General features: G+C 33.4%; 1 protein-coding gene across 1 annotated transcript; it reads left to right on the plus strand.

Annotated features, from left to right (window-relative positions):
- Positions 1-12950: 12950 nt before the first annotated feature.
- LOC105342467 (uncharacterized) lies at positions 12951-14633 on the plus strand. The gene has a single exon (XM_066073509.1). It carries the CDS (start codon positions 12951-12953, stop codon positions 14631-14633), a length of 1683 nt encoding a protein of 560 aa, XP_065929581.1.
- The last annotated feature ends 82 nt before the right edge of the window (positions 14634-14715 follow it).

The following is a 14715-nucleotide window of genomic DNA, read 5'->3' on the forward strand; positions in this document are numbered from 1 at the left end:
TAAATAGTCTATTTACTTAGAAAAAAATTCAAAAAATATACAGCTATTCAGAAATTTCTGCTTGCATCACAATATGGAAATGACAGCGCAGTCTACACTTGAAACAAAACTGCTGGGATTTCCAGTCGATTCTTGGTCGAAGCCCCAAGTTCAGGGCCCTGGGGAATTTGATGCAGCCACCATAATAAAATGACCAACACTGCTTGTTTTAAACACTGTTTAATTGGTTTGTTATCAGAACCTGTCAACATGCATTAGGATTAGATGTTTATAGATGATTATAGAGCAGCAGAATTACAGTCAGCATAGCACAGCTAGTGTATCAATGATGTGTAATATTGAGTCAGGCATAATTATAAATAAAGTGAAACACAAAATGCTAACTTTTCTGTGTAAAATTTATCAAATCATCTACAGTCATGCATACTTTGAAAATTTTAGGGGGGGCGTGCGCCCTCCACGCCCCCCCCTTAAATCCGCCAGTGCTATCTATGCATCAATTTCTCCAAAGAAATATCGCTTAAATGATCATGGAAATCTATACTGTATTGCCCATAGATATTCATATGCGAAGCAAAAGCATTTTTTTATGGCATACATAAAATTTCAAAGCACCAGTAAGACTGAGAGCCGTGTAGTGTATATATGTAGAGTGACTATATCTATTTCCTCTTTCAGCAGAGTGATTCAGAGCGATCAAGGGCCATAGAACAAAGATGAGCTCACTTTTGATCTCATCTACCAAGTAAGTTGAAAAACCACTTCATCAAAGTGAACTTCAATCAAAAGGAATTTATATGCTAAATCTGCATCCTGCATCAATGATTATATAAACATGTACCATATCAACAATGTATAAAACATAATACAACAATGCTCCAAGTTGTGACTAATATCTGGGTTGCATTTGCGACTTAAACTTGGGTTTTCAAGGTTAAATTTAAAGCTAAAGTAACCATTTCCAACGAAAAATTATCTGTAGATCACATTACAAAATTTTAAAAACGGGTTCAAAATTCAGACAAGTAATAATTTTTTTAACAATCTTTTTTATCAGAAAAATATGCAAATATCTTAATGCAATTAACATAAAGCCTTACTTCTTATGAGGCATCTTAAATTTCAAAATGACCACATAAATTTATAGATAGAGGGAATTGCCATTTGGGCACCTTAAACTTGTTCAAAAGTCTACAATGAGCCCTGCAAATGTACATCCTCAAGTTTCAACCAATTGTCTGAGCTTTCACTTCAGACAAGCTAATGACCCATGTACAGAACTGATTTACTTAAAAGGCCATGCATCTGTGGAAAAAATTTAGTTTTTCTCTTTTTTGACTAAATGTTTTTAAAAGTATATATGTTGGTATATATAAGTATAGACAATTTTTTTTATCAAAGTTGAAAGTTAAAAAATTGAATAGCAAAGAACTGGTTTTTTGTTAAACTTATACTTTTTTGTCAGTCAGTAATGCTAATGTACAATTTTTTTCACAGCTGTGTCTGCACTTTCTGTGAATCCCATTTAGGAAAAATACTAGGAAATAATAAGGAAACTAAACATACTTTGACAAAGTGAAACCCATTTACATGTGTGCATGTGTATCAATTATCAAGTAAATATATCAAATATAACCCACAAACTGCGACACATATATTTATATTAACATTAATTTTACTTCCCTGTTTGGCAATTTTTTTAAAATGGTGACCATTAATCAAAATACTATGTCTAAAATGTTATTATAAATGCTGTTTTTGAATATATATATACATTCTGATTTTATAAAATAATCAGAACTTTAATCAACTGATTGACAAAAAGAAATTCAGAATCTATGTTTGTTTAAAATATTCTTACAATTCAAATACCAGCTGCTTTCAGCAAGCATCTCTGAATTTGTTCGATCTGGAAAGATTTGATCACAATTGTTCGATTAATTTTCTTTGACCATTTTCGATCCTCTGCAATGTTTGATAACTCTAAATTATCCAGAATCTTTTATATTCATACCGTAAATCTGCCTTTTATGTAGACAAATTTAATTAGTCTTGTAGTGTTAACATGGTTAATACATGTATTACACACAGCTATTCAACGAACTGCTTGGCTTAGTGGCTCCACTGAGACCTATTACATAAAGGTAAAGTGGTTCGAGCCACCGAGGCAACAGTACAACCGTTTTTGTTTTCTAATTTGATCTCAACTTGTATATATAACCATTATATCCAATGTGGTCAAAATTGCAATAACTTAGTAAAATGCATGGATACCATCAAAAAAATTCTTTTCTTGTTTATTTCATTTAAAGTTTGAAGGATAAATAACATTTTGATGATGAAAAAATACTTTAAGGATGAGAATTATAAGTACCTTAAAGTAGACGGTAGTTTTGGAGGTATAAGACAATGATGACTGCCTATTTTCTTCACCAATCAAATGTGACAACAGATACATATTTCTTCATGTGCACTGCAGCTAACTTTTACCTATATTACAAACGATTGACAATACAAAGATACATACACAATTTCAAAAACACTTACTTTGTCAGGCAGGTTATAATATCTTCAGATTGGCCTTCTGCTGACAAATTAACCATGGAAAACTGGGGTCTCGGTCCAATTCAATTTGAAGGTACCTGGTATATATATTTAGATGTATATATGGACAGTGTTTATTTCCTCAGTAAAAAGGACTGGCTTTTCACAGTAATAGGTAGAGAGAGAATCAGATACTATCTCCGAGTCAGCCATATATAAAGGGTACTCATGCAGAGAGTGGAGAAATGAGATAAAATTACCGGTACTGACAGATAAAAATGAACTCTATAACTTTTGTGACCTTGGAGTTATTTTTATCTTCAAAATTACATGTTTGAAGTTTTTCAGAGCATAAAATGCAAGTTTAATATGTGCATGTTTAGAGTATACAATTAAATACATGCACTTCCTGGTATTGTGTACACAATGGCAGGTGCAAACACTTGCAAGTTTGCAGGCATTAAATCATTATGTACCATACTCAACATACAGTGCCCTACTTTTCCTAAAATAAAATTGGGTATATAATTCAATATGAATTTTGTTTCAGTCAATGAAAATACATATGTTAAAATAATTCCGAATTAAAATAATACGCTGTTATATAGTTTTTTATCATTACATATCATACTTAAAAACATTTAGAAAAAAACTTGTGTAAAATGTTCATCATTAAAATATAATTTTCCGGGTATGGCAATAAAAGAGGGATAACTCTTTTTATCTCTCCATGACTGTCTAGATCTTTTTCTCTCTCTCTGCGAGACAATTATGGTGGCAGGGGATAGTTTCGAAGGAAAGACCCGGTCAAAATTTTGAAATAAAGGGAGAACCTGGGGTTTGGCTGGTTATTTGAGGGGTATAAATTGGTAGAATATTTATTGCATTCATTTTGTGGATAGAGGAGCTCATGTCAATTTCTTTGATATATGACACTCTAATACTGGTAGCACTTTTCATCAGATATGGAATAAAAATGCGAAACTGAGGCCAAAATTTTCACTTTCGGTTTTGTGCTTGAAAAGTAGGGTGGGTTCAGAACACGAAATGTCACTCGAAAAGAAGGTGATTGACCCCCCATCAATTGGTGATTATTTGCATGGGTATACATTAAGCTACAAATCCTATGGTAGTTTATGGCAGTTGCTCGGGACTGGAGCGTGGTTCTGGACCCGTGAAAATGTGAAAAAAGGGCAATTTTTCAGAAAATTTTGAGACCGTCCCTGGCTGTTCTTTATAGTGCTATATGTAAGTTGTACTTGTTTTATTCTGAAATGTTTAAAAATTCTCAAGAGTTGGGACCATGTGTCCACTGCATGCAAACCAATTTTAGCAAATTTAAAAATCCACTGAAAAATTAAATCTCATATATGAGCACTATCTGCCTCACATTTCCTCGACCAGAAAAACTATCCCCTGCCACCTTCAAGAAAATGTCAAATTTTGACTAGGCCTGAAATTGAACAATATGGGAACAGAAAAGATGTTCAATGTGTGTAAAATGGGAAACTGGCTGAATTTTTATGATTGCTCAACCCTGTGATGAGATTTAGGGGCCAAAATGTAACAGGGGGTGGTCCATAGAAAAAGTGCAACTTTTTCGCGTTTTGGGTTTGTCCTTATTTTAAAACCCTTTATAGGCATTTTATTCTTATTGATATAAGATGCAGGGTTGAATTTGAATTAACTGAATAATATTATACCATTTTCTTTAAATTTTCTTGAAATTAATTGATAGCCATGCAGTTTTATGAAGTTTTAAACCCTTAGTTTTGATAAGAAATTGCTAAATATTGTTCTTTCTCAAGCTAAAACAGGAAAAAAGTAGCTTTTATGGCTAAATATATATTTTACATGTGCTACATATAAATTATATGTAATTACATGTAATTCTGAATAGTTAATATTTGCATTTTAAGTCATTATAAACAATTTTAAAATGTCTGATTGTCAAAAAAGCACCCCCCCACCCTTCAATTTTCTTCACCAAAAACCCCAAAATAGCCTTTGTTTCACATTTCTTTTGATAAAATCTCATAGGTACACAAAATTGCTCCCATTTAAAACAAAACACATATGTCTGGTTTCTTCTTTATTGAAAATATATCAAGAAAAATTGAATTTGTGTGCATTTTTTAACCATTTGTCATTTGCATGTATTCCGACCTCATGATGGGGGTGTGGTCATGATGTTCAAATTTGGTATTTCTTTATGTGTAAAACATGTATTTCAATCTTTTTAACAAATGAATCTAGATCTTTTACTATTGGTTAAAGAATAAACAGAGAAATTAGGTTTCATCATCATCCGTTCAGCATATTTGGGAAATGACTCCTCGGGTAAGATGCCTGATTGCCATTTTCTAGGTACCTGTCCCTTATGAAGAGATGAAAGTGAAGTTTTGTGTTCCAAATAAGTTGCTTTTATGTTCCAATAGAGTTTTTAAACCTGTTAATACCATTTAGAAACAAAAAGGTTGATTGCAAGGAGTAATAGTGTGTTTTTTCTTATTCCCATTTGCAGGGGGATAGGTGATACATATGAGTTGAATTCTCCTATATGTTGTTACTAAATGTGAATATTTCAATGTTTTTACATCAGATTTGGATACAGGTTTCTTGTTATAACTGATTTTAAAAGAAAAAATGTCTTTTGGATTGAAAGAAGTCAGGATACATCTTGAAAACCTTACAGAAACAGGTTAAGGTGATTCAGCCGGGAAAGGGGGTAATACTTAAACAGCCATAACTTTTTTATTTTTTAATGAAATCAGACCAAATTTGAAAAGTTTTACTCAGAATTGCATGAACTTTCTGATTGTAAAGTGTTTTGGTTAGAAAGAAACAAACTCTAAAAGTTAAAGGTGGCAGGGGATAGTTTCGAAGGAAAGACCCGGTCAAAATTTTGAAATAAAGGGAGAACCTGGGGTTTGGCTGGTTATTTGAGGGGTATAAATTGGTAGAATATTTATTGCATTCATTTTGTGGATAGAGGAGCTCATGTCAATTTCTTTGATATATGACACTCTAATACTGGTAGCACTTTTCATCAGATATGGAATAAAAATGCGAAACTGAGGCCAAAATTTTCACTTTCGGTTTTGTGCTTGAAAAGTAGGGTGGGTTCAGAACACGAAATGTCACTCGAAAAGAAGGTGATTGACCCCCCATCAATTGGTGATTATTTGCATGGGTATACATTAAGCTACAAATCCTATGGTAGTTTATGGCAGTTGCTCGGGACTGGAGCGTGGTTCTGGACCCGTGAAAATGTGAAAAAAGGGCAATTTTTCAGAAAATTTTGAGACCGTCCCTGGCTGTTCTTTATAGTGCTATATGTAAGTTGTACTTGTTTTATTCTGAAATGTTTAAAAATTCTCAAGAGTTGGGACCATGTGTCCACTGCATGCAAACCAATTTTAGCAAATTTAAAAATCCACTGAAAAATTAAATCTCATATATGAGCACTATCTGCCTCACATTTCCTCGACCAGAAAAACTATCCCCTGCCACCTATAATACCGTTATTTTCACATTTTGACACACTCTAAACATCCTGGCAAGCTCAATATAGTTGTTGCAACTATTACGAATACAGCATTAACCAATATTTAGGTTGTCTACCTTTATAAGAAATAATATTGCATAAAGAAAAGTGTCAGCTATTTACAATAAAAAATCAACAAAATGTACAGAGATCTATGTAAAATTCAATTGATGAGAATTATTACTAACTTCAATTGAATTTTCTTACTGTCTTCATGTTATGTAACCATTTACCTTATTCTAATGTCAATGAAAACTAACTCATACAGTGTATTACAATAAAGATGTGGCGATATGATACACGTAACGTGAGTCAACACGATCAATATGATCAATGCATTGTCGTATTGTTACACCTCTAACTTTCATGGCCAATGAATTCTGGAGTTTAGAGTGCAAAATAATTTTACAAATGCACTGTAATAATGTGATACAGGACCTTCACCAAAATTCAACAGTATCTGTTTATCCTTTTAAGTTGTTCTGTAAACAATGTATTACACATCAAACTTTGCACTCAAAGTTTTAAAAGTTTTGGGGCAATTGATTCATGACCAGTTACTTCTTGAATGAAATATAAAGAAGGTCAATTATTGTTTATAACAAGATTATTGATTGGTGAAAATTCTGATTCAACACAATGTAAAGAAATCATTCTTATCCACGTCTCACTGCATACAGTTGGTGGACAATTACGCAAAAAATGGAAATATTATTTTTGCTTAACCATATTTTAAATTTACTTTTCAAAAAAGTATTGACGTTATAAATACTGCGAACTAATCTTAAATGTTAAAACATTCAATCAATCAATCATCCAGATTCCACCATGAGGGACGTATATACTTCCCTGATTCCACTGTCTAAAAAACTGTACATGCATTGGCACTTCGAAGAACATTCGGCTGACAAATTTTAAGAACATGTAACAACCAACCTGCGTCTTTATGCTTTTTAAAACAGCATTTATATTAGAGTTCAAATAATCATGACAACTTACCACAAGGCATGCCAATCAAATTATTGCGCCATGCAACGAACGCACGTGAATTTGAAAATTGTTAATTCGTTCGAAGTCTTATTCGATCCATCGTCATTAAGAATGTAAATCTTTTTTAAACGATAAATATTGTTGGGTTTTTTTCTGGTTTATTTAATTCATGCACACTTTCAAATGACAAATGAGATACTGTTGATATATTGTCTAGCATGCAGATCTAGAGGTAAGGCGGGGACACACCCCCCTTTTGAAAAATTTAAAAAAATTAAAACTTATTATATTCACTCACACTGCCCCCTTCTTTCATAAACTTCTATGATTCTTTTTATATGATAGATATTTATTGAAAAAAAATTATACATGCGTAAGACGACACGAAATCTAAAATTTTTATACTTAAACATTAGAAAGCAGTATGAACCGCATTTTCGGAATTTCAATTTATAGCTGTGAACACCATATTTTGTGTATACGCTTAGATTGGTTTGCATGCATAAGGGTCTTTACCATTGCATGGTATTCATAATTTGGAATTAACAGATGAATATATACAAGAGTAAGATAAGATAAGATAAGATAAGATAAGATAATTTTATTTCCAAATTCTGGCCCCTTTTGGGCATACAAAGGTACATGTAAAAACAAAAAAACCAAAAGAACTGCATGGGGGGGGGGGATACTATTTTAGCACATGACTTAATATATGTATGTTCCTTAAAGTAAAAGCATGGATGAATGTATAATGAATCCACAAATGATAAGAATATATGATACTGTATACAGGGAAATATTTGCCTCCGTTTTATTTTCGCCCCTTTCGCGCCCTCTTTGTCTACGGGGAAATTCAAGACTACTGGGCGAATTGAAATGGCTCAATTAAAACGGAAAAAAACTGTTTGCAAGTTTAGAATGGCGAAAATTACTCGGGGCGAATATATCCCTATATACATGTACAGTATTTGAAAACTGATAGAGGAAATTCGAACTGGAATATTTATAAAAATTGTGAATGAAAACTTAATGCTTTGTGTCTGTTTAGTGTTACTGCCATTCATAAACTGTATTTCATTTTTAAGAGAGTTTAGCAATTTCGCGGGCATGTTAAAAGGCTTCCCGATGGATTTTACAGCATTGGGAAAGTCACTTGTCTGTACTTCGTACAATATAACGTCATAATTAACTTTGAAGTCACAGTCTGCATTCTTGTCGATAGTTCAGGTAAAGGTGAATTATATCAAACCACTGTAAAACCGCATGTTTCCTTTACATAGATGCTGCCGTTAATGCTAGACATACAGAATTCATTCATATTAAAAACCAGTATCAAATAATCGGCAGTTTTAAAGCTTTGTTTTAAGTAAAAGACTATTTCTAAACTAGTGGTTTTGGAGACTCTCCCTGCTGCGTGTTAACAACTGAATCGTGCTTGGGAAACTTACAGATTCTCCCCAATTTTTTATATTTACATTCTACTGTGTTTTTCCATTAAATTCCGTGATGTTTAACGAGGCCGAGTACAGAACGAGTACGCACGCTTTCGCGCAGCGTTTCATTTGTATTGTGACGTCATCTCTTTGCTTAGTTGACGCCATGGCGTGATAGTTTCAACTGTAGATATTCAGCGAAAATTGTTGAAAATATCTCGTTTGATGCGTAAAAATAATGTTATATTGTGGAATAAACATAAATGTCTCGAAGTATAAGCTATTGGTCGAAAACGTGAAGAGGGTTCAGCAAGCCTAGCCCTCTGTCACGTTTTCTTAACCCGCCTAAATATAGCTTAATTCATACATTTCAAGACAGTAACCATGTATTTTATATTAATGACCCTTAATATGCGAAGTTATATATTTTTTTATTACTTAAATATGTCTGAATGTTTTAATAATACTATATAGACCACCTTTTTCGCCTTTGTCATATAAAAAATAGCCATTATCTGACGAATCTGGGAAATTGGGCATACAAAAATCAACTTTGATAAGACCCCTGGAACAAACCAGGAGGTAAAAGTGTTTTTTTATTTGACCATTTGATGCCCTTTAGCAATAACTTTAATATGTAGAACAGAAAAAGAAATCCCTAGGGCAGAAGTTTTGAAAAAATGTAAAAAATTTGCAAAATTGATACATTTCAAGCAAAATCCCATAGGGTCCTATGTTAAAGATTAACAAACTTTGAGATGACCCCCTAAACAAACGGTGTGGTAAATGTCTTATTTTTTAATCTTAAAATAATAATTATATCGGTAGAAATTCATGTAAAAAGTTTCATCCAAAAATCTAGGGCAGAACAAATTAGACCCGGCCTCGTTAAATGCCTCTAAATGCAACAAGTAGTCAAAGGTCAAATTGACGAGTTTTATCATGACGTCACAAACGTTGAACGCTGTAAACTGCAACGTCACAAGCGAAAATCAAAGTTCACGCTTATGGCTGTTACTGTGGCTCTTCCATTAATATTAACTTACTTTTAGGATAAGATAGGAATTTTAAGGTATGAATCACATTTGCAGACAAGGCAAGAAGTTAAAAAAAATGTAAATATAAGCATTGAATGATGATTTTTAGAAGTATACACTCTCATAACTGCAGCGGTGTGTGCATACAAATTTTCATAACGCGCTAACGCGCGTTACTCAATTTGTATGCACACACCGCTGCAGTTATGAGAGTGTATACTTCTAAAAATCATCATTCAATGCTATAATATTTACATTCCAAATATTTTTTGCATGTAAAGTGTGTGAAAAGGTACTGCAGTTATAAGACCGTAACACACATAAGGTACTCAAAGGTTAAAATGACGAGTTTATTATGACGTCACAAACGTTGAACGCTGTAAAATGCAACGTCACAAGTGAGAATCAAAGTTCACGCTTTCGGCTGTTACAGTGGCTCTTCCATTAATTTGAACTTACCCTTAGGATAAAACAGACATTTTGACCTATAAATCACATTTGCAGAGAAGGCAAGAAGTTAAAAAAATGTAAATATAAGCATTAAATCATCATTTTTTAAAAGATATAGTCTCATAACTGCAGCGGTGTGTGCATACAAATTGAGTAACGCGCTACTCAATTTGTATGCACACACCGCTGCAGTTATGAGACTATATCTTTCAAAAAATAATGATTCAATGCTTAAGTAAATCGCTTTTGATTAGTAAAAATGTGCATTATTTTGATGATTTTGTGGAATGTTTTAACAATATCTTCCATAAACGAAATATCTATTCTTTCCCAAGCAAGAACTTCAAAGTATATATAACTTAACAAAGGATTTTTCTTGAAAATATGTATAACTGAATGCCATTAATCACCTGCGTCGATGCGATTTAATAGATCATTTGCAATATTAGGATTCGCCCGTCACGTGATTACAAAAAACATATGACGTCGCAAACATATGGAACGCCAAATTAACATATATTCAAATATTTGTACCTATCTTCAAATAATTGTACCTATCTTCAATTCAATTGTACCTATCTTCAATTCAATTGTACCTATCTTCAAATTGAATTAGAGATAGGTACAATTCAATTATACCTATCTTTAATTCATTTGATGATAGGTACAAATGGAATGAATTGAAGATAGGTACAATTGAATTAAAGATAGGTACACTTGAATTGAACATATCTTCAATTACTAAAATATTGGCAATAATGAATACTCCCTGTATAGTACGTCATTTCCGTTACGCCACAACTGGCGCGAAAATTTATCAGTTTTAGATACAGTTGTAAAAGATATAGTATCTACTACATCTAGTATCCAAATATAGGCACCTAGTATTACTATTAAGGAGGGATGCCACATCCAAATATTTATTTCATAGATCTTTAAAGTATTCCTATAAAGATATGGTTTCAGCACTTAATCAGGTCTTAATTATTTAATATATGATTTCTTTTTCATAAAAAATGAAAAAAAAAATGTTTGTAAATAAGATGATTTAAAATTAAAAATCTGCTATTATGAAATGCATCATATGAAAATCTAATAAATATAGTGTTTTATTTTCATAAATAATTGTATATTTAAAATTAAAATGTCTATCTGGGCCTTCTTTACATATTCTAATGAATATTTATATTAGGTATTTATCAACGGCAAATGTTAAACCATAAAATACCAAATTTGCAACAACAAAAAATTCAAAAAAATTCAAAAAAAATTAATTTCTCTGAAAAATGCATAAAAAATCTTATAAAATAATTAAATAGCTTACACTGGTTTTTCAATGCTGAAACCGTAGTGTAAAAGGGATGTCCTTAAGATCTATAAAAGAAAAATCAGAGGTGACATTACTGCTTAACACCTTTACATATTTATAAATAATAAAAATAAACAAAAGATTGAAGAAAGGTGACTTAGAAATAAAATCGGGATCGGGATGATAAAATAGGCAATATGATTTTGTCAACTCTTCGAAAGATTGAGCCTTAAAACAAACAAACACTCATAATAATTGTTACCGCTTTAATAAATAGAGTGATTATCAACTGAAATATACATTCTTTGATAAAATTATGGAAAAAAATAAAGCCAGTTTTTTATTTAGGTATATAGTGACCCTAACTACGTCACTACCCTAACTCCGCCACTTCAAGGGAGCGTTCATTATTTTCAACAATACACAAAACGAATTGAACCTAGGTATAATTGAATTGTACCTATCTTCAAATCCTTTGTAGATATGTCTGAATTGAACATATCTTCAAATCAATTGTACCTATCTTTAAATGAATTAGAGATAGGTATAATTTAATTAAACCTATCTTGAATTGAATTGAAGATAGGTATAATTCATTTGTACCTAGGTATAATTCATTTGTACCTAGGTATAATTCATTTGAACCTAGGTATAATTATTTAGAGATAGATATAATTGTTTACACCTATCTTCAATTAATCAATTGTACCTATCTTCAAATAATTGTACCTATCTTTAATTCAATTGTACCTATCTTCAAATGATTTGAAGATAGGTACAATTTATTGAAGATAGGTACAAATATTTGAATATATGTTAATTTGGCGTTCCATACAAAAAGGCATCAAATATAATGTTTAACATTGGTGTCAATAAATGTAACACAGATTTTAAGAAATACCCCCGGTCAAAGTATTTTTGCGATGATTCAAATAATACTGTGGTTTCATCAATATTCGTTGAATACCAATTTTCGTGGATTTCGTTGTTTAGTTGATCCACGAATTTAAATGTTCATTGAAGTGCAATTTTTATAAACATTTTGTATTGATAGGGTCATTGGCCACGAATTTACGTATCCTTGAAACTGTGATATTCACTTTATCCACGAAATTTGATGCCCTTGAAAATTAATGAAACCACAGTATAGTTTTCCAGCCGTATTTTAGCATCGGGACGCCTTAACATTGCTGCGTATGTGAACAGGTAACACTATTTTAGATATTATTTATGATCTGTCAACCAAAGTTCCAACTTCTAAGCCAATAAAACGTCTGCATGTTTAATTTTATTGCAACAGCTTGTTCCTGACTTTAAACCTACCACGTGTACTAACAACGGTAGTCAGACAGGAAGGAGGCGAGATCTCAGAACACCAACACAGAGGATTAGAGCGGTTTGTTCATTTTAGATATCCAAAATTCATAGGACTAACTTGTTTGTAAATTAAATTTTTTTTTTCAAAATTAGCAGGTGCTCACATGTGTATGTGTAATAATCTTTCACCAAAAGTGTTTTATCCAGTAAAAGTGTAGTGTAAAAATTAGGATTTCTTGTTTCGCTTTCATATTAAATTCGTGGAATACAGATAAATCAATATATCTTTTATGCATTGGTGATATATATATATAATAGAGCGTATGCTTTTTGAAGATGGACCAAAATTACAGCGCCAGGATATCGTACGATGTTACCTGTGTGACACACCTGTCCCAGAGCATTACTGTGACACCTGTTACACCAGTCTATGCACGGTTTGTGCTGAAGAGCATCTCTCTGACAAATTCAAAGACCATAAAGTGGTGCCGTTTAGACAGCGAAGATCTAGTCCAAATTATCCAAAATGCCCGAAGCACACCAAAAAACGGTGCGAGCTCCACTGTGAACAATGTGACGTGCCAATTTGCACCCGTTGCTTGTCCACTCGAAAACACAAAGAACACAAAATAATTGACATTGTTGCAAACTTTCAACGAAAGAAAGAAATAATACAGACAGAGCTTCTAGAACTAGAGAAATCTATTTATCCAAAATACCAAGAGACTGCCTCTACCATTCCAGTCCGGAAAGCTGATCTGCATGAACACTCAAAGAAGTTTACAACAGACCTCATTCAACGAGGTGAAGACTTGCACAGAGAAGTAGACGCCATCACCGAGAAACTGAAATGCGAATCTGATGAAAATGAAGCAAATTGCCTAGCTTTCCTGAATGATCAAGAAAAGGAAATTAACCGGGGTGTATCTGAAATCGCGCGAAGAATTCTTGACTTGAAGAAACTATCGAAATCTAATGATGTGTGCCTTGTCGCTGGATACACCTCTCAGATAGCTGAACTAAGTAGACCGCCGCCCAATCTTAATGTGTCAATACCACATTTTTCTTGTCAGGAGATCAACACAGCTCAGCTCTCTGAACTGTTTGGTTCTCTATCATTACTTCCCATGACAGTTGATGAACCTGACAACAACACTGCCAGCCAAGGAGCCGAGTCTTCTCCACCAAGCAGGTTGTTTCTTGACCAACCAGAATTCATCCGGGCCATTAACACAAGATTTGAGCTCCTCTACAGCGTGACCTGCTTGAGCGATGAGGAAATTTGGACCCGTGGAAACAACAACATTATGAAACTCCACAACCTCAAACAAGAGCTGCTGGAGTCAATCAAAACTAAGTCAGAGAACAAACCATGGGACTTAGCAGTGACAAAGACTGGTGATCTACTTTATACTGACCCATGGGATAGCTCTGTAAACAGGGTAACAAATAAAGAGATACAGCCATTGATCAGATTTCGGGGATGGATACCTCGCAATCTATGTAGTACCTCCTCTGGTGACCTGTTAGTTGTCGTGAACAGTGACGATAATGAAGAAACAAAAGTTGTGCGTTTCTCGGGCTCCACAAAGATACAAAACATTCAATTCAATGACAAAGGGCAAGCATTTTTTGCACCTCAAAGTTACACAAAGTACATCTGCGAGAACAGAAACATGGATATCTGTGTAGCAGACTATTTAGGCCGTGCAGTAGTGGTGGTCAATCAGGCTGGCAGACATAGATTTACGTACACAGGCTCCTCATTTCCATCCACGGAATCGTTCATTCCAGTCGGTATCGCCACAGACAGCCAGAGTCGGATCCTGGCGGCAGACTGCATGAACCACCGTATTCATGTCATCGAAAATGACGGACGGTTCCTTCGCTACATTGACAACTGCGACTTATTCATTCCATTGGGCTTATGTGTAGACACGAAAGACAATCTTCTAGTGGCTGAGAGGGACTCGGGAAAAGTAAAAATAATCCAATATTATATTTAGACAACACTTGTGTACGTGTGAAAGTTGAACTTAAGATATGTAAATATGGTTTGTACTTTTGAAGTTCATGTGCCCAGTCTGT

The sequence above is a fragment of the Magallana gigas genome, chromosome 10, assembly GCF_963853765.1.
Source record: "Magallana gigas chromosome 10, xbMagGiga1.1, whole genome shotgun sequence".
Classification (NCBI taxonomy): Eukaryota; Metazoa; Mollusca; class Bivalvia; order Ostreida; family Ostreidae; genus Magallana; species Magallana gigas.

Coding starts and splice junctions, on each gene's coding strand:
- LOC105342467 (XM_066073509.1), top strand. CDS start 12,951: ATGCTTTTTGAAGATGGACCAAAATTACAGCGCCAGGATATCGTACGA.